Source organism: Onychomys torridus, chromosome 7 (genome assembly GCF_903995425.1).
Source record: "Onychomys torridus chromosome 7, mOncTor1.1, whole genome shotgun sequence".
NCBI classification, from domain to species: Eukaryota; Metazoa; Chordata; class Mammalia; order Rodentia; family Cricetidae; genus Onychomys; species Onychomys torridus.
Genome location: NC_050449.1, coordinates 64,342,992 through 64,363,751, shown reverse-complemented (window position 1 = coordinate 64,363,751; position 20,760 = coordinate 64,342,992). Strand labels below are relative to the sequence as shown.

Here is a 20,760-nt window from a genome sequence, read left to right as displayed (position 1 = left end):
CAAAACCTAGAAGAGGATTGCCATGCTCTGGTATCGTATAGCTAAGTAGGGGAACTCTGCTCTACTGCAGCTAATGACAAACTCTCAAACAAAAGAGATGGAGAATTCCTAACACACACAAAAAGTAATAAAACCTGAGGAGATGGAAATAATGAGGACTCTGATCATCACATACACACCCAATAAATATGTACAAATATGTCACTTATATTTGTAATATTTAGAAATTATGCACAAATATCACTTTTGTACATAACATTCTCCACATAATAACTTACTATTCAAGCAATTCCTTCATTTTTAAACATTTTCAAAGGGTATTTAAAGATATAATCATTTAAATGTAAAGTAAGTCAATAGCCATGCATAGTAATTTAATATGTTCTTTAATTCCCATCTACAACCTAATCCTATCAAACCCCTAAATACCTAAGGAGTCTAGACATTTTCTATGGCTCTGACACTCCAACTAAAGCACCTTAACATCTCTGGACTTTTAACTGGTTTTCATACTATAATCTTTCAAAAAAAAGAAAATGTACTTATTCATTGCATACTATATTTCAATAAGTTTCTATTACTCCAAGGATAAAGCTCTAAATTCTTCATATGTTCCATGAGATCAGTAGCACACAGCCTCTCTTTACCAATCAAACATTTCTTTTTCTATGCTGCTTCCAGAAATGAAGCCACACGACCAAAACCTACCTGCAGAAGCCTTCTATGGTTCTCTAGAACACAGCCTGCCTGTCTCCTGCCATTCTTTGTACATGCTTATGCTGTCTCTCTCAATCTGGTTAGTATCTTCTCTCAGATGGAGAGACTGTCAGTTCTCCCATTAGATCACTTCACAGAACCATTCACCTAGCTTCCTTATACAGGGCAACTTTACATTTATTATTTGTTTAATTTCTGTCCCACCTTATCACTATCACTTCAACCACTAGACTAAGTTTTTTAAAAAAGAACCTCGTTGTGCTTTTTCTTCACTATATTGTTATCACTTAGTAGATTTAGCAGGAAGTATTTCTTTAATGAATTGCCACTACTGTTGAATTCAAACACTCAGAAACATTTACATCAAAAACATCATACGCCAGGCCGTAGTGGTGCACGCCTGTAATCCCAGCACTCGGGAGGCAGAGGCAGGTGGATCTCTGTGAGTTTGAGGTCATCCTGGTCCATAAAGCGAGTTCCAGGAAAGGTGCAAAGCTACACAGAGAAACCCTGTCTCGCAAAACAAAAACAATCAAAAAACAACAACAACAAAACCATCGTTTTAAGCCTAATTTAATAGTCACACAGAACCTGAATTAAATTTTAAGCCACAACTCCAAATTTACATTCACATTTTATACTTTCCTTCTCCCTTGACAATCCCCTGCTAATTTATATAAACTTTAAATGCTGTGTTATGTTCCACAACAAAGGAGTAACAGTGAGATAATGAATATGTTCATTTGCTTTACTATACTCATTTTATTTTCAATTTATCTATACTATAGAGACTATACCATAAAGATACATAATTTTGAAAAAGAATTTTAAGTGCCATCATAGGTAAAAACAAATTCTACTGTGCTAGTGATATTATTCAGTGGTTGAGTGCTTGCCTAACATGAACTAGCCCTAAATTCAATTCCCAGTCATGGGGGATAGAGAAATCAATACTATTAAAAAGCTACAGTCCTAAATAGTACATTTGGAGGAAGCATGCCTTTAATACTATTTTCCTCAAGATTTTCATCTAGGTGGTTTCTAGGTGGTGCCAGTCTGTTTAGCTTGGAAATGACTAAAAAGTACTTCCTTCGCACAAGTTTGTGTTATATTCATATTTATAATCATGTTATTTCATAATAAAAGATTTGTATGTCAATCTTATGTTAATCTTAGCTACATTTAAAGTTGCATGTACGCTGGGCAGTGGTGGCACAAGCCTTTAATCCCAGCACTCGGGAGGCAGAGGCAGGAGGATCTTTGTGAGTTTGAGGCCAGCCTGGTCTACCAAGCGAGATCCAGGAAAGGCGCAAAGCTACACAGAGAAACCCTGTCTTGAAAAACCAAATAAATAAATAAATAAAGTTGCATGTACAGCTTTATTTTTTTAACTTCAGGAGAAAAACCTGAATGCTCTTATATGAAAATATTTTTAAGGAAAAAATTAAATAAGTCTTAAGTGTGAAGGAGATTTCCAAGTAGAGGAATTAACACAAATGGTCAAATTTATTAATCATATAATTCAGACTTTCCATATCTTTATTGGGCTTTATTTTTTATCCAACTATTCTCTAAGAAGTGAACTGAAATTTCCATCATATAGCCTTTCTACTGTTCCTGGTTTAGTCAATTTTAGCTGTATTATTCTGTTGAGAGACAAGATCACATGGAGCAAGGCCAGCCTTAAACTCAAATGGAGTTGAAGATGACCTTGAAGTTCATATCTTGCCTGTGCTCCCAAGTGCTAGGAATACAGGTACCTACCAAGTAAGCTACAGCCCAGGCCCTGCTTTATATATTTTGAAGTTATAGTATAATGTTACAATACAAGAGAACTGAATCTTTTAAAAATGTATTTATTTTACTAATGCTTTCTTGCCTGAAGTCTACTTTGATATTAATAAAGTATCTATAATAATTAAGAGTTTGAAATTTCTATCTCTTGCAAACTTTTCCTTTCAGTCTTTCTAGATTCTTATATTTTAGAGGAAGAAGTTAATTTGGAGGTAACTATACAATCTTTAACAAAATCAAATATACTTTTAACTATTCACAGAAAATTTAGGAACTTGAGAATACATTCATTACATTTTCATTCTGCCTCAGCCTCCCAAGTATTGGGATGTATGGTGTTCACTACCACGGGCAGTTTTACATATTCTTAAAGTCTGTTGTTCTCCTGGAGTGTTTATCTAGCATTTGCTTAGTCACTCAAATGGTATAAAAATTTAGGGGCATGGTAACATAGCATAGATTATTTATGACTAAAAAAATCAAATGAAAAAAAAAAAGATCAATGTGTAATTAAAATGTCAATAGCACTGAGCTTTTATTTGCAGTGAGTAATCAATCATCTTGGTTTTTCTAAAGACTCGAGACTCTCACTTTTAAAATAGGTGACCAGCACTACCTCTTTACTACTGCTAAGTTATGTGCATGGCCTCTTTGAGCATTAAACGAGTATAAATATTTCACAACAGTGGTATAAATGTTTCCTAACACCTAGAACACATATGTGAAAAGAAGAAACACTTGCCCAAGTGCATTTCCATGTCTTAAGTTTAACAAGTGCTGAAATCCTTACCTGTGCTCCTTCCTCTACTCCAGTCATTTGGTACTTCCTCATCCTTTCAAAGACGGAGTGATCCGCACAGCCCCCCTGTGGGCCGTATTTATGGGGATAGTCTAAAGCAGAGAAGAAACATCATTGCTACATGTTTAGATAGAGTCAGCATCTTATCAATGAAAGGTTAACTATCCTAATTTGGGACTGGAGAGACGGTGCAGTGGTTAAGAGCACTTACTGCTCTTCCAAAAGACCTTGGTTCAATTCCCAGTACCCACATGGTAGCTCACAACTGTCTGTACTTCCAGTTCCAGGAGATCCAATGCCTTCTTCTGGCCTCTGGATACCAGGCATAGATGTGGTGCATAAACACATATGCAAGCAACACACACACCAAATAGAAATAAATTTAAAAAATTAAAAATTCAATTAAATAAATAATTAATGAAGGCCATAAATGTTTAGTGATCATTCATGAAAAAGGCATCTATGCTAGGGGCTTGAATCCTGGTTCTAGCTTTTTATCTGTGGACAACTTCTGAATTCAATAACAAAATAATAATCATTATTTGTTCTTAACTTTCCTACTTTAGATAATCAGAGCATCTTAAAACTGCAATTTACCTCATTTTGTTATTTATAACTGTCCCTTCAGTACATTAAATTTCCTACATTACAAATGTACAAATTCCCTCAATCTGAGCACAGTAAGCTCAATATAAGATTATCTTTGGCTGGAGGTCCTTCTATGAATACTAACTGGCCTCAGATAAAGTGTCCTCCAAAAATATTCCATGGCATAAAAAAGTAGATTTATTTTAAATTTATCCCATCATAATTCAAATGTATGCTATACAAATAATAACTATTTTATCATTTGTTCTCCCTTCATGCATTAATTTATCCTTAGCTAAGCTGGTTTTGTTTTCAAATAAACTATGTAATTTAAGTGAGTCACTTAAATGTTTATTCTACTCTCTCAACAATCTACAAACTTCTTTCTTATTAAGATTCTCCTTAGTTCACAAACACATTTTACAATCCAATCCAATAACCACAACTAAGAGAAATGACAAAAATAAAATGCCAGGATACAGGTAGGACAGTATGCACTGAAAAGTGCCTGAGCAGTAACTGCAGAAACCAAGAAAGTAAAATGCAACCATTGCCAAGATTGGAGGGAAGGAAATAGTAGGGTACGGTGATCTGATCAAGGAAGTGGGAAAAGGGGCAGGGCAGGATACAAAAGATCTAACAAGAAAAATGGGAAAAGGTGGGCTCTTTAGAAGCTGGGGAGGAAGGTAAATACAGGAGGAAGGAAGGATACCATGCACTTCAGAAACAAGGTCCAGAGACCCCTGAACTGGAACTGACCTGAATGCCTCCTTCTTGATTACTACTTTTATGGTACCAGAAAGCACCATGAAGTTTACAAATGAAGGAGGCAAACAACAGCCCTACCTAGCTATGATGCTTATAAACCACATCAATGACCAGCAGACAAAATAACCCTAAGGGTGTATCGGGAACACATATACATTGGAGGTAAACAACAGCTCTCTAATTGGATTTAAGGCCTGCTCAACAAGAAGGAAGCCTGGTACTAGAAAATTACTTGGCCACTCGGTGCTAGTGAATTCATAGATATTAGAGGAGAATCTACAACTACTACTTTACTAAAGCATAATTCCTAACAATTTGTCCTTAAACACGTAAGTGTAGTCTGCACCCCCCATTAAGGAAATTTCTCTTTGCAACAGAGACCACTACAGATATTTCACAACCAATCAAAACACAGAGTAAGAGCCCAGTCCCAGTGGATACATCTACAAAACACTCCCACACCTAAAGCTCAGGGAACATTGTGGGGTTGGAGGCAGAAGAATTGTTAGAGTCAGAAGGATTGTTAGAGTCAGATGTTCAGGGAGTTTGCTGTGAGACTGTCTCCTAGTAATGTCAGAAGGTACATTCAAAGTTTCACCAACACAACTGCCCAAACATGAGCTGAACATGGATGACATTGATACATATGCCAAGGTGGATAGGGAAAAGCCCACAAGGTCTTAACCCTAGGCAAAAAACTATAGGCAACTAAGGAATGCTGAGACCAGAAGAAATAGTGTTCCTCAAGGAATAATAACACACTAGTTGGTTATCTAATACAAAATGATCAGTCCTGAAAACACGTATAAAAGTAATATTATACAGATTGAGCAGGTTATATTTAGCAATGTATATTTATATATACATATATATACATGAAATAACAATGAAAAGTGAGGTCATGAATTTCAAAGAGCAAAGAGGGGTATATGGGAAGGTTTGGAGGGAGGAAAGAGAAGTGAGAAATGTTGTCATTATAATATCAAAACATTTTAAGTAAAACAAAAAAGATGATTCTATTTTTCAGAAGACAACAATGTAGATGATGATGATTCTGCTGCTGGCTTAGCTGGTGTGGTTGTTTGAAGCTTGAAAGGAAAGGATTAGGAGGTGTGGCCTTGTTGGAGGAGGTGTGTCATTAGGGGTGGGCTTTGAGGTTTCAAAAGCCCATGCCATTCCCAATTAGCTCTCTCTGCCTAGGGTTGTTGTCTCAACATGTAATTACTCAACTACTGCTCCAGACATGCCTGCCTGTTTGCTGCCATGCTGGCTGCCATCACGGTCATGGACTCACTCTCAAACTGTAAGCCCCAATAACTTCTTTCTTCCATAAATTGCCTTGGTCATGGTGTCTTCACAGTGACAGAAAAGTAACTATGACAGCCAGTAACCACAGAAGCAATTGAAAAACAATAGCTCTAAGAATACTGACATATAAAATGGTTTATCACATAAACTGTGGTATTTAAATTTTTAAATTCCTGTTCCAGTATGACGAGCAATCATTACTCAATTAGTATGTCATGTTATTTTTCCTTTGTGAATCAGTGCATGGTGCCTCTATATAAATTCCTAAGTACAGTGTCAATACTTAAGTTAGTAAGTCCTCATTTTAACATTTACCTTAGGCTAATATAACTTTAATAAAGAAAAATATTCAATAGTTAATGCCATTCTTACAGAACTAAATTAGACACTCTCCTCCAAAGAGCTGTGCTTATAGTTTTAATTTATTACGAAGTGTCTAAAACTGTTACAATCCCACCTCCCAACCTAAGCCACATTCAAAACTTTTCTCTCTCACACTCAGACAGATGAGAGGACAGATAAAAGAGCACACAGATAGCATTACTCCCAAATAAATGACTACTGAAATTAAGATTTTCAAAGGACAACCCCTGTGATTAAATCACCTGCAGAAAGTTTCACAATAATATTCCTTAAATATCCCCCATGCCTAGTCCTTTCCTTTATATCTCAACAACACCTACCATTAAAAAAGTGTATGCTAGAGTTGGGTAAGGATGATCTGTCCAATAAAATACATATTTCTCAAAGACCTGTTTATATTATCATATCAATCACTTAGACTTTTAAAAACTATTACTAAAATTAAATATTTGTTTTTGAAAAAAGCAATTATAATTGTTTTAAAAAATACTAAAAATTAATAATAAATTAAAACATTATTTTTTTAAAAAAGCAATTTGAAAGTCATTGACCAAATATTCCTCAGTGTCTATAGACTGAACTGCATAACTTCCCTTCAAGTAAAGTATCACACACAACCAAGTTCTAGATCAAGTAACTAGTCATGATTGTCCCTGGTCTTCTTTTCTGAATGGCCAAGAGACTCCAACTTGGTAACATCAGAATGATGCTATGGTTTGAATAAGAAATGTTCTCGAGCCGGGCGGCAGTGGTGCACACCTTTAATCCCAGCACTCGGGAGGCAGAGTCAGGCAGATCTCTGTGAGTTCGAGGCCAGCCTGGTCTACAGAGCGAGATCCAGGACAGGCACCAAAACTACACAGAGAAACCCTGTCTCGAAAAACCAAACAATAAAAAAAAGAAATGTTCTCTACGTGCTAACCAGCCAGCCTGGCCTACAGTTCCATACCCATAAGAAACTCTAGACTCTGTCTCAAAAATAAATACATAAATATAAATAAATGAATGAATGAATAACATATGCATGCATACACATGTACACTGCATGCACACACATACTACTGAAAACACTAGTCCTAGACTGGTAAGCAGATGAATTATATTTATAGAGAAGTATGTCAAAAGGTAGAATATATAAAAACTAATATCTATGCTTGGCAACTGTATGTATACAGCTTCAGAATCCAAAGCATCCAATCAATACACAGTTACAAACAGCCTAGCCTGAGTCTTTTGATTAGATCAATCAAAAACCACAACAGGACAACATTATGTATGCAATTACTCAAACAGTCAAGCTCTCAAAAGAAATTTATCATTCACAAATGCAGAAATTCTTCACTAAATGAGGATAGTTTGATGATGTTTATATATATATATATATATATATATATATATATATATATATATACACACACATACATACATACATACATACACACACACACACACAATGTTTACATATAGTAAGTCAACGCTATAGGGTTTTGTTAGTTTTGAGACAAGATCTCAAGTAACTCTGGCAGGCCTAGAACTTGCTAGATAGAGAAGGCTGGCCTAGAACTCACAAGAGATCTGTCTGCCTCTGCCTTTCAAGAGCTGGGATTAAAGACACACACCACCATGCCCAGCTTATAATGTATTTTCATGGAGTCAAACCTGCAAACTCCATAAAACAAAACTAGACTTAGTTTAAAACTCTTATACTTTCAGTATTATAAATATTACAAGGTGGTAATAAATAGTATAGCAAATTACAGAAAATAATGTTAAACAAAAGTGAAAAATACTCAAAGTTCAACACATGAAAAAGTGCACTGCAGAGAAAGACTAGCAACTGTACAGAGGAGCATATGAGAGCTAGCTGACTTTCACAGCATTATCTTTATGTTTAAGTATTACATAGGGATGAATATTTGCCTCTTTATCTCTTAGGTCATGTGGTACCACTCCTTTTAAAATTCCTCTGAAGTCTATATATGTAGACAGGAGCATTCCTTACTAGATTTCTGCACCTACTGTTGTCCCATGATTCTGTATCGTTTCATGGTAGTTGTAGTATATGTATATGTGATTGTGTGCTTGCATGTGGAGATAAGAGGTCGACATTGGGGGTCTTCTTCAATTACTCTTCACCCTTTCCTTCCTCTTCCTCCCTCCCTTCCTTCGTGTATGGATGTTGCCTGCATAGTATTTCTTGTGCACCACTTGCATGCCTACTGCCTGCTAAAGCTGGAAGACAGTACTGGCTCTCCTGAAGCTGAAGCTGGAGTTACAGGCAGTTGTGAGCTATTGTGTAGGTAATGGAATAGAGCCTGGGTCTTCTGGAAAAGCAGCCAGGGTTCTTAACCACTGAGTCATCTCTCTTGACCCCACCACTACACACACCTTGGTTTTTTTGTTTGTTTTGTTTTTGGAGACAGGGCTTCTTTCTTTCTTTCTTTCTTTCTTTCTTTCTTTCTTTCTTTCTTTCTTTCTTTCTTCCTTCCTTCCTTCCTTCCTTCCTTCCTTCCTTCCTTCCTTCCTTCCTTCCTTCCTTTCGTTTGTTTTTTGTTTGTTTTGAGACAGGGTTTCTCTGTGTAGTTTTGGTACTTGTCCTGGAACTAGCTCTGTAAACCAGGCTGGCCTCAAACACACAGAGATCCACCTGGCTCTGCCTCCCGAGGGCTGGGATTAAAGGCGTGCGCCACCACTGCCCGGCAAGAGACAGGGTTTCTTGATGAACCTGGAACTCACTGATTTAGTTTGACTATCTATCCAGCAACTCCAGAGATCCTTCTGTTTTACCTCCCCAGTGCTAGGATTACAAGTGTAAATTGTCTGATCTAGTTTATTAGATGTGTCTTAGAGTTACTATTGCTGTGAAGAGACATCATGACCATAGCAACTCTTATAAAGAAAAACATTTAACAGGGGTGTCTCATTTACAGTTTTAGAGGTTTAGTCCATTGTTGTCATGGTGGGAAGCAAGGCATCATGCAGGCAGACAACTTGAGAAGGAGCTGAGAGTTGTTACATCTTGACCCACAGGCAACAGGAAATGGTCTGAACTAGGCATAGCTTGAGCATAGGAGGCCTCAAAGCCTATCCTCATAGTGACATACTTCCTCAAACAAGGCCACACCTACTTCAACAAGGCCACATCTCCTGATTACCAATTACATCCCAACTACCACACCATGCACTCTGGGCATCCACTCAAACGTCCTCATGCTTGCATAGCAAGCACTTTACTGGCTGAGGCACCTCCCCAGCACTCTTTTTTTGGTACGGGAAATCCATTCTGCACATACTCTTATAGAGATCACAAAACTGACATATGACATACTGGTGATTCAAAATGCAACACTGTAGAACAAATGTCTTCTTATCCTACACTGCACATAATTATTTTCAAACCAGCTCAGTAACAGCGCTGACATTAATTCATTTAAAACTCTGGTGATTTCATCAGCTAAAACAAATGCAAATGCAGACTTAAGAAAACAGCCTCATTTTGTTGTGTTGTTTTAGGCAGGGTCTCCCTATGTAATTAAGGCTAATTTAAAACTCACTATGTAGTCCAGGCTGGTCTCAAATTCATGATCCTTCTCCTTGCCTCACCCTGTTGAGTGCCAGGATTACAAGCATGAGCCATCACACCTGGGAAACAATTTTAAAATGAAATTTTTGGGACTGCCATATGGCAAGATATCACTTCCCTAAGATTTGCCTTTCTACTCCTCACACATAGCTCTCTGTTCAACATACACACACATACACACACACACACACACACACACACACACACACACACACACACAGGCACACAGAAGAAAATCTCTGTTTTGGAGAGTTATCTTTTGGAACATCAACATTTGGGATTTTAATCATTTAGATTTTAGAATGGAGTGGCAGGGCTGGCACAGGCTAGCTGCAAACATTTGAACTGTACTCCCTTTCTCAGCCTCCTTAGGGACTACCTGTTATACATTACTATGCATCATTTATATAATTTTTGCTATTTTAGACTTCAAGGATTTTGATCTTTGGGGATATTTCAGTGTCTGGGTCTATGTTATCTGAGATTATGATCAGCATTGGTTTTCATCATTGTTATGGATGCAAGCTAGGTATGTTATCATTAATCCTAAAATAAATTAACAAATAATATTTACTGGGCATTTTACTTTCTTCTTTATTGATAAAAGGTATGAGTTAATACATTTATATACATAAACATTATCTATTTGTAACACTGTGTACCATTACATATATTTGATACTACAGTGCATTTCTAATCTTCATATAATAGTCAAGTATGTGCCAGTGTTCAGAGTATCATACTGCCTATATGAGATACCATTAGCAGGAATTGAGGGGAAGTCAGTAGAAACTTAAGAGAACCAACAGGTTGTCACTCATGAGTAAAATGGCTGCCTAGAATTAGTATAAAACTGCCTTGCCCTTACTTCACTGTGGAAAGATTACAACTATCTATATTCAAAAGAGTATCTATGCTGTTATAGAATCAGCTTCTCTAAAGTCCATCATCTGGCAAAGGTCAAAAGCATCTTCACCTTCATCATGAAGTTAAGGGCAACCTATTGGTAGAAAGATAATTATCTGCCCACTCCCCATTTCAATAAGCACCCAGGGCTAACTACCATGTTCTGCCTTGGATTAGTATTTTTTAAAAAAGCATTAGACTATACTATAAACTACTCCATGCACCACAGGAATCTGAAGCCCCTCAAAGTCACTTCCCTTGATTTCTTATTTTTAGATCTTGATTCACTCTCACTTACATCACCCATCATAATTCTTGGAAACTACAACATTGATGTTGATGACCTCTCCAGTATATTTAGATCTTGTCTCCAGTCCACATTTCTACTTTTGAACTTATTACTAATAATCCCTTTACAACCTCAACTTTCAGCATCCTATCTTCTGTCCATTATTACCTGTCTAGACAATCCCTCTAGACTCAACAGCCATTAAAAAAAAAAAAAAAAAATCTTTGAACTCACCAACATACTCATAGGACATTTTCCTCCTACTTATCACTTTATATGCCATCAAGGATCATGATTACTCACTGCATTCACCTTTAATTCCTTTGTCCCTACCTCATTGCCTTGACTCCCAAACCAAATCCCTTTTAAATTCAACTCCTTGCCCACCCCCTGGTAACCAGGACTATTCTCATTCAATTATGACTTGTAGCGGCAATCTGAACTTCCCAACACAGCCTGCAACCTCCATCCTATCCCAAAGTCCATTTCCACTCCCATATAGTTAGCAACAAGCAGACCGCATTTTGTACAGGCCAAAAAAACTCTGCAAAGTGACCTCAATAATCAACAGAAAAAACTGTAACTGTTCTAATGTTTAAAGACTTTTGTCAAAAAACTAAAGCTTTCTAATGTTATCAATTATATAAAAAATGAAAAACAATAAGGGTATTATTTAATAAACTGTAATTTTAAGATAAACAAAGATTAGTGTTTAATCATTTAGTGTTTTATCTCTTTGTAAATTATATTTTACATAAGATTAAGACATAAATTATTCTGAAATCTTTTTAGGATAAAAGTAAAATTCCAAAGCAACAAAACACTATTATATGTTTCAAATTCTGTCAGCATAAAATTCTCATGACAGAAAAAGGGCAGAGGGAGGCAAAGTATAAAAGTTTTTCTGTATACTTGTATACTTCTAAAATTTCTAAGAGACCATTTTCCCTGGCCACCACATTAACTACAAAAACGGACAATGACATTTTCTCTCTAAAATTACTGACAATATAATCCTCATTTCTAGAAAAAGCCTTTGTTCAACTAATGAATAAGCCCTCATTGAGATGCAAAATCATAGGATGCACTGCGGTTCCCTGAAAAGGCCAAACAGTGATTCTTTCAAAAGAATGAGCAATGAGTGGAGAACATTAGCCAGTTTAAAACAAAGATCGGCTCTGGAGCTCCTGCCTTTCCTCCAGTTCCTCTGCATACAAACCTCCTGCTTTTGTTTTGCTATAGGAAACACAAATATAAATACTACATACACACATACACTGTGGCACCACCTCAGACAGGAAGTAAGTAGCTGACTCTCAATTATCCACTCTACTAAGGCAGGCTATTTACAGTTTGAATTATCTGCCCAGCACCACCAGCCACCACTCACTCACTCTGGCAGTTTCACCACCATTAGGGCAGCACCTCTATGCAGTTAAGGTCTAGGGTCTTCACCATGGCTCTCTAATAGACAAAAGCAGTTCTAAAATCTGGTAAAGAGCTATTGATCAACAAATCCAATCAAATAATGCAACCCTTAATATGAACTGAACTTAAAATACAATAACTCCACAGACAGATAATATATGAAAACTGATATCCTATCACGGGGCATGTTCCTTAACTAAGAAAACTTCCATTTATTCCAAAGTTGCCCAAATAACAAGGACCAAGAAAAAAAAGGATGAAGAATGTGAAGGTAGGGAAAGACTCCAAAGGTTTCTCCTTTTCAGTTCCAGTGGACAGGGTGGAAAAAGCAGTACACACATCATGTTCATCTTCCTGGAAACAGGTGAGAGAGCTGACTCAAGCATGTCCTTTCTTACCCTGGCTTTTGGAACAAAGGGTTAGTGCTGGCAGGCAGGGGATCATGGGGGTCAGTGCTGTGGATATCGCTCTGTGTAAATAAAGTTCTGATTGGCCAGTGGCCAGGCAGGAAGTATAGGCAGGACAACAGAGAAGAGAATGCTGGGAGGTGAAAGACTGGAGAGAGACACCGCCATCAGCCGCCATGAAAAGCAACATGTAAAGACACTGGTAAGCCACAAGCCATGTGGCAAAGTCTAGACTAACAGAAATGGGTTAATTTAAGATAGAAAAGGTAGATAACAAGCAGCCTGCCACGGCCATACAGTTTGTAAGCAATATAAGTTTCTGTGTGCTTTCTTGGTTGGGTCTGAGCGAATGTGGGCCTGGCGGGTGAGAGAGATTTGTCCTGACTGGGCCAGGCAGGAAAACTCCAACTACAGGTCAGAGCAACAGGACAAATGTTGTATTGTGACCAACTATAAACAGAATCACTAGACTCTGAAGTCCAAAAGGATGGAACTTCGCAGTATTCACCACTGTATACCAGGACCCAAAGAAGCGATCAGCCATTCAAACAATGTCAATTACAAAAATAATCATTATACCTATTAATGGAGCAGCAGTATTTGCTGAAGGCCTGACTACCTATTGTGCTCAAAGGCAGTGGAATAAACCTACCAGGAATTAGGTCACTAGAAGCAAGCACTGATGAAGATATGGGATCTAGACCCTTTCTTGTCTCTTCCTCTGGATTCCCAGAGGACAAAGGTGAACAGTATTCACCAGACTCCCCATCATGATACATTCATTGTTGCCACCAGAGGCCCAAAGCAATAGAGCAAGCAAACCATTGACTAAAATCCCAGAACATAAAACAACTAAATCCTTCCTCTAAAGTTTTATTTTTTTTTAATCTGAAGTAGCAACACAAAACTAACACAGAACCTATGAATTGTAAAACTTACAACTGAAATGCATGAGGAATACTCCAAGCCGTTGATTATGTCCATCTATACTACTTGGAATGGCACACCTGTCCACAGTAGTAAGTGGATGCCGCCAAGACAAAGCCAATGTTTGGTTAATGGGTTTTTTGTTTTGGTTTGGTTTTTCTCTTTTCAAGTTCCTAAGTGGTACCAAGTAAAAAGAAATATTTTTGCAATCAGGTAACAGTGTCTGTAATCAAACTCTTTTCTCTGACAGTCTAGGGGAGACCTCTTGTCCTAAGACTCAAATCCCCAGGATTTCTATAGCCAACTAATGATTCCTTGGTTTGTTCCAACCTCATTGTTTAAGTTATATCAGTTAGCTTTTTCTTCTTTTTTTTTGGGGGGGGGGGGGCTTTTTTTTTTTTTTTTTGGACAGGATTTCTTTTCTGTAACAGCCCTGGTTGTCCTGGAACTCACTTTGTAGACCAGGCTGGCCTTGAACTCACAGAAATCTGACTGCTTCTGCCTCCTGAGTGCTAGGGTTAAAGGTTTGTACCATCACACCTGGTGTACATTCTTTTGCTAAGTGAGAATTCGCCTCCAAAGTGCATTTTAATTAAGACAATATTTCCTGTACTTTCATAAACCAGGATAGTTTGAATTTAATTTTCCAGCCAGCAGCTGGTTTCTATAGCTCTTTCTCAAAGGCATCTATTATGCAGACATATATTTTTATAAAAACAACAAAAACACTATTTCAATAGCCTCCTGCTGGCCTTCACCCCACCAACAATAACTAGGAATTATCTACCATCTCTAAATTGCTTCTCCAAAAAAGTGTTTTTTAAATTTCTAACTGTTTTTACAGACTATTAAAAAAGACACATTCAAAATTAAGGCTGGGCTGGAACAGTTATCTAGGAGAACTTGCCTAGAACATATAAGGTATCTGTTCTTTAAAAAAAAGAAATGGACAGAATGCTTTAACCAATGTGTGTCAATATCTTCCAGAGTTGCATTAACTTATTTGCCAATACCCCAAAAGAAAATACTGATTTTTAAAATGAACACCGTTGTAAAATTTTATATTCTTTTCAATTCAGTCTTCTTACTAACAAATCAAATATACACAAACATTTCACCACACTGTACTGAAAACTACACTTGAAATTACATCCAACTATAATATCTAGATTATGCAATAAATTAATTTCTATTCTTTTTGTTGATGTTGTTTATTTATTCAAGACAGAGTCTCACTGGTTTTTTGAAACAGAATTTCTTTTGTGTAACAGCCCTGGCTGACCTGGAACTCATTATGTAGTCCAGTCTGGCCTCAAATTCACAATCCTCCTGCCTCAGCTCCTGAATGCAAGCCACCACCGCCCACTAATTTAATCTTTTTGCAAAATAAACACTGTAAAACACTATTGTGAAAAAAATTTCAATGTTACTTCCTAGAGTTGTTTTATAACAGATTTTCAATGGTTTTAATCATCTTATGCTTCTGAAATGATGTGTTACAGTTCACTGCAGCTACACCTTATTTTATAATTAAAGATAAAAATGTATACAGACATACATGGTAACAATCAGAAAAGGTCTTCATCTAAAATTTTCACAAGTTCTACTTGTATAGTTTCTGACTGAATAAGTCTTTTTTAGTCTAATTTTTTGTTTGTGTGTTGTAGTTTGTTGTTTTTATTGTTCATTGTTTTTTGAGACAGGGTGTGGTTCTATTGCCCAGGTGGCCAGAACTCGGAATGAAACACAGGCTGGATTTCAAACTTGGAATCTTTATAACTCAAATCACTTATGTGTTGGTATTACAGATGTTCCTCATACACCTGTCTTCTTTTGATCTAATTTTTAAGGAAATTAGATTTCTAACTAGCTATCATTTTTAAAATAACTGCCATTTTTCCTGGCTTTCTCAATTTTTCCACCTGTAAAACGGTTTGAGAAATTTATGTTTCCCAGAGATGAATTGGGGAAGGGGATACACACAACAAGAAAGCACCTCCATCTATCTAACCCGAGTTGACAACTAACACTAACCATCACACTTGCCTATGATTACATATATTTATCAGAAAGCATAAAATATTTTGAAAGTTAAAAATATCTCGCTGGGCAGTGGTGGCACACGCCTGTAATGCCAGCACTCAGGAGGCAGAGGCAGGTGGATGTCTGTGAGTTTGAGGCCAGCCTGGTCTCCAAGGCGAGTTCCAGAAAGTCGCAAAGCTACACAGAGAAACCCTGTCTCGAAAAAACCAAAAAAAAACAAAAAACAAAAAACAAACAAAAAAAACCTCTAAAATTTTATATTTGCTCCAAATATTTTTATTGTGCCTACGTTCAATATTTAAAACCAATACAAAAGAAAAGCAATATATTAAATTGTATAGTAGAGAGATAACTAGTACCCTAGCATACAAAGTTCAGACATCATTATTTCCCATCACTTGTCTATCTTAGCTTGCCACAAGTCAATATATGTAAACAGACTTCCAAACTCCACACTAGCCCTAAGTGTGGCTAGAATACTTTAAAGGCAATTTTCAAAATTTCATGTTATAAAAGTGACATTATAATCTGACATTGTAAAATATCAACAGTGCTACTAATCCCCAATTCAATTCTTTCCCCCAGTGACACCACACCTCATGGTGACACAAAAGAGCTGGAAAGCTTCAGTAACCAACGAAACTCAGTTATGCCAACAATTTCAAAAAAGTATATGGAATTAACTAATTTTTGTTTACTTGCTTTCCAGATTGTTTGCTTGTTGTTTGAGACATGTTTTCATGTAGCCTGGGCTGGTCTTGAACTCGCTACATAACAGAAGATGACTTTGAATTCTGACTTTCCTGCCTCCATCTAGCATCTGCGGAGATGACAGGCATGATGTGTCACTACATCCAGCTTCTAACTGATAGTTTAAAGGTATTAAAAGGAACATACTGAAGCCTCCACAAATAAGGTTTCTACATGAATGAAGTCTCCATCTTGAAATGGTAAAACAAAGTTTGAAATAAGCTTAATGTTGAAGTTCATGAAATGATGTGCCTTCTGACTGAAAGACAAGAAAAAGAAGAGATACTTATGGCCATAGCTAGCACGTGCGAAGGGCAGGGACACCTACATTCCGAGGAGACACAGGCAAATTTCCATACACAGGAAATAAATAATAAACAATAAATCTAAATGAAAAGAATAAACCAAACATATTCTCATAGCTTTCTATGTTTAATTAAAAGGGTTTTTTTTTTAAATTCAGAGTTTAAGTATTTTTATGAAAGTACAGCAGGAAAAAGTGATGTGGACCTTTTCCTCAGAATACATGGAAGGCTTCAAGGGGAAACAGTCAGGTATTCCAAAGATCTACACATATCAAAATTACTATTAGAGTTTACTAGACAGTGGTTTTGTTGTTTCTTCAAAATAAACTGTGCTAGCAGGCCGAGAGCTAAATGGTATTTGTCCTTGTCATAACTGTAACACTAGGAGCGTGTCTTTGACTGCTACAATAAAGAACTAAGCATAGATGACCTCTCTGGTGGTACCTGTATGTAGTGAGCAGTATCACATCCAGGTGTGTATCAAAGCACCTGGAAGGGCTGCTCAGTGTTTCTGCTGAAAAAGCATCACCTAATGTTCTCCAGAACAACATCATCATTTTCCACATGGATTTACACATTTATGCCAAGAGGTCCAAAAACAGTATTTAGAAAGTATAGCTAAATTCTGATCAGAACCTTTATATAAGTTCACTTATACATATCCACAGTATTTTTTTAAAAATGTGTAATTTTGAGAAGGTGTGCAGATTTCAGAAAAGCCCCAGAAATCCTAGCAGTAAAAGGTAATGAGGATTTCCAGTTTCTTCCCATGGGCACATGGCACAGAAGATGGTGTCCACAAGTCACATAAAATTCCAAGTCTTCCTTTCCTCACCTATAAAGCAGGAATAATGTTTGCCTATACCTCACAGGATGAAGTAATTAACACACACAAAGAATTTTATACAGTGCCAAGCAACATAAACAATAACTACCCTTCTTACTAATGCTGCTTCTTTAGGATCGACAACACCCAGAGTGTAAACGGTCAATTAAAATTAACTTACTTGTCCACTTCCTAGAATGGAGAGGTAAACTACAGTTTGCAAGACAAGTCCAACTCCCTATTTTGTTTGACATGCTTGAGGGGAGGAGTTGCACATGCGTGCAGGTGTATGTCAAAGCCAAAACTGAATACTGGGTGTCTCCCTGATTGCTCTCCACTTTATTTATGAGTCAAAGTCTCTTTGTGAACCTAGGGCCCACCAATTCTGGATAGTCTACCTGGCCAGCTTGTTCTGGGGATCCCGTCTGTACCTCCCAAATGCTGTTGTTACACCTGTCTGGCTTTTGTGTGGGTAATGGGATAGTCTTCACACTTATGCTGCAATCACTTTTATCCACTAAACTATCTCTCTTGTCCCAACAGCCCTATTTTTAATATAAAGTTTAAAATACACTGTATGAAAATGTTATAACACAACCTATTTGTTTTATTCTAACGTAACATTTTTATAAACTTTTGCTTCCTATATGTTCTTGACAACAGTACATTTCCACTTAACAGAGCAGTTATAAGAAAAATCATCTTAATACCACTACTGGTGTCTAATAAGAAATGTTGACATAAACTTACGATATTTAGAAGTTACAATGAGACCTAACAAGGGGTAAATAGAAATGTAAAGAAAAACATAGAACATATGTACACTACAGAGATCCACAGGAGGAAAAAGCAGGAAGGAGAAGACATCCCAGGAGTCATCAGCAGCACACAAACACAGCAAAAACACTAACAGCAAGAGTGACGCATGCAACAGAGCCGTCACAGTAACATGGGGAGAAACAGTAACCTGTCCAATTACTCGTCTCAATTTCCGTATCCAGAAAAGCCTAGCTTGAGTCTGAAGATACTTGCTAGGGAACAGATTTCAACATTTTATTAGGAATTTATCAAGGTCTACTTCACAGATAAGTGTTACTTGAATATTAAAGAAGCAAAACCCACAGGACCTGTATTTGTAGAATGGTATATTGTAATAGTGGAGATAAAACTGCAAGAAGAGCAAATTAGTAAGAAAATTTCAAGGAAAAACACAAGCCCAGTGAAGGAAAATTCTGTCAGCAGAAAGGAGAGCAAAGGAATCCACATTCCTACATAAGGAGGAGGACTGTAGCTTGGCAGCCAAAAGAAAAATAATAAAGGCTTGAAATACCAGGAAGTAAAGTGGAAAGATATCAAACAAGGATGACTAAAAACACAAGCAAGCAGCCTTAATAAATCCAAGAGACAGCAAGCAACAACAGTTATAAACACATCCCTAAGTAAACTTGGGCTATTCTCCCACAGTAGTTCACCATCAGAATCAACAAGCAGTTGGGTCCATGGAAGTACAGAAACTGTCAGAGCTAATGGAGTAAAAAAGGAAAATAGTTCACATTTGCCAGTATATTACTAAGCATGAGAATGAAATACTGGTAAGAAATTCCTATCTGTAGAAAAGTAAATGAAACCAGGAGGAAGGTGCCAAGTCAGGAGAACAGGCAAACTAGCCTAGCTACATTAAAAAGAAAGAAAAGTACTCAAGATAGATAGAAACTACAGGAATATGTTTTAATGTCACATTCTCGTAACTGGATAACCATAGAAACATAGATAATGACAGAATTAAAACATAAAATCTAAATGAATTTTCTACCCTTAAACACAGAAAAAGAATTATCCCAACAAATTCATAGTAAGCCTGGAGTCTTACCAAGCTGTAGTCAAGTCACTGCTTTAAGATTCTACAAAAAAGTACTCAGTGGATTTAGAAATTAGAAAAATCTTGTAACATTACACAAATATTCAGACAGAAATTGATATAAAAAGATATGACGTTGTTATTTCAGCAAGCCACAGACATAAGACATTGTAATTAAGCTGACTGGCTGATATCAGAACTTAGATTTCCAGTTCAAGTGGATTTGGTTGACTCACAGTTCAAACAGAATCAGTTGTTTTATACCAACAGAGTATGACTGGCCTGTGTTGACAACTGCTACACCATACAGACCCATTATTTACTAAATGGAGACTTTATTTATTAAATCCTGGTTGTTTAATCTGAATAAGCTTAGGAAAGAAACAGCCCAGGCTACACTTGTCTCCATATAGTTAGAAGGATTCCTTTGCCTTTGCAAAGACCACCTGATAGAAAACGTGAGTACTTACTTATATCATCTTCATGATAAATAACAGAGTGAAACGGCAGGATTCGGTCTTTAATATATCTCTCCGCTGGCTCAATATAAAATGTGCCACCACGAGTCTGGATGAAACCTTCAAATCTTCCATCAATGACAGACCCATGACTAAAGCTTCCTTCTTCACCTATTGATAAAAGCAACAAATTCTTGAAATTTTAACTTGTACATTCTCCTTCCAAAAAAAAAAGCCATTCTTACTTTTGTTTTGTTTGTTGTTGTTGTTGTTTTACAAATATCCTGAGTACAAATGTACTGGGAAATTAATTTTCACATAAAATTTGAGATATGAATAGCAATCAGTATTTAATTAAAACAGATAGACAATTACTTACACAACAATGAAAATGAAACATCTGTCATATTGACAGTCATATGCCTAGCATCTAGCACAGTGCCCGATATGCAGAGAGCAGTAATTCAATAATCATTACATTAACTTAAACTTTTAAAAAGCAAACAGATCCTCTAATAAACTATATATTTCCAGAATAAAGATATTCAAAGTACCTTTTGAAACTTTTCCTAATTTACCACAAGTGAAAAGGTCCTTTCCAATTTGACAGTACAGTTTTTTGGCCTCATTGCCTCCTATAGAT

At 36.8% G+C, this 20,760-nt stretch overlaps 1 protein-coding gene across 1 annotated transcript in view; it reads right to left on the bottom strand.

Moving 5' to 3' along the window:
• The window catches only part of Adam10 (ADAM metallopeptidase domain 10), a 109,215-nt gene that overhangs the window by 38,660 nt on the left and 49,795 nt on the right, over positions 1–20,760 (bottom strand). Inside the window, exons 4-5 of the mRNA XM_036192563.1 lie at positions 20,130–20,288; positions 3,302–3,402 (exon numbers count right to left, since the gene is read on the bottom strand). Coding sequence (XP_036048456.1) covers positions 3,302–3,402; positions 20,130–20,288 — 260 coding nt within the window. The remainder of the gene's footprint in view (positions 1–3,301; positions 3,403–20,129; positions 20,289–20,760) is intronic.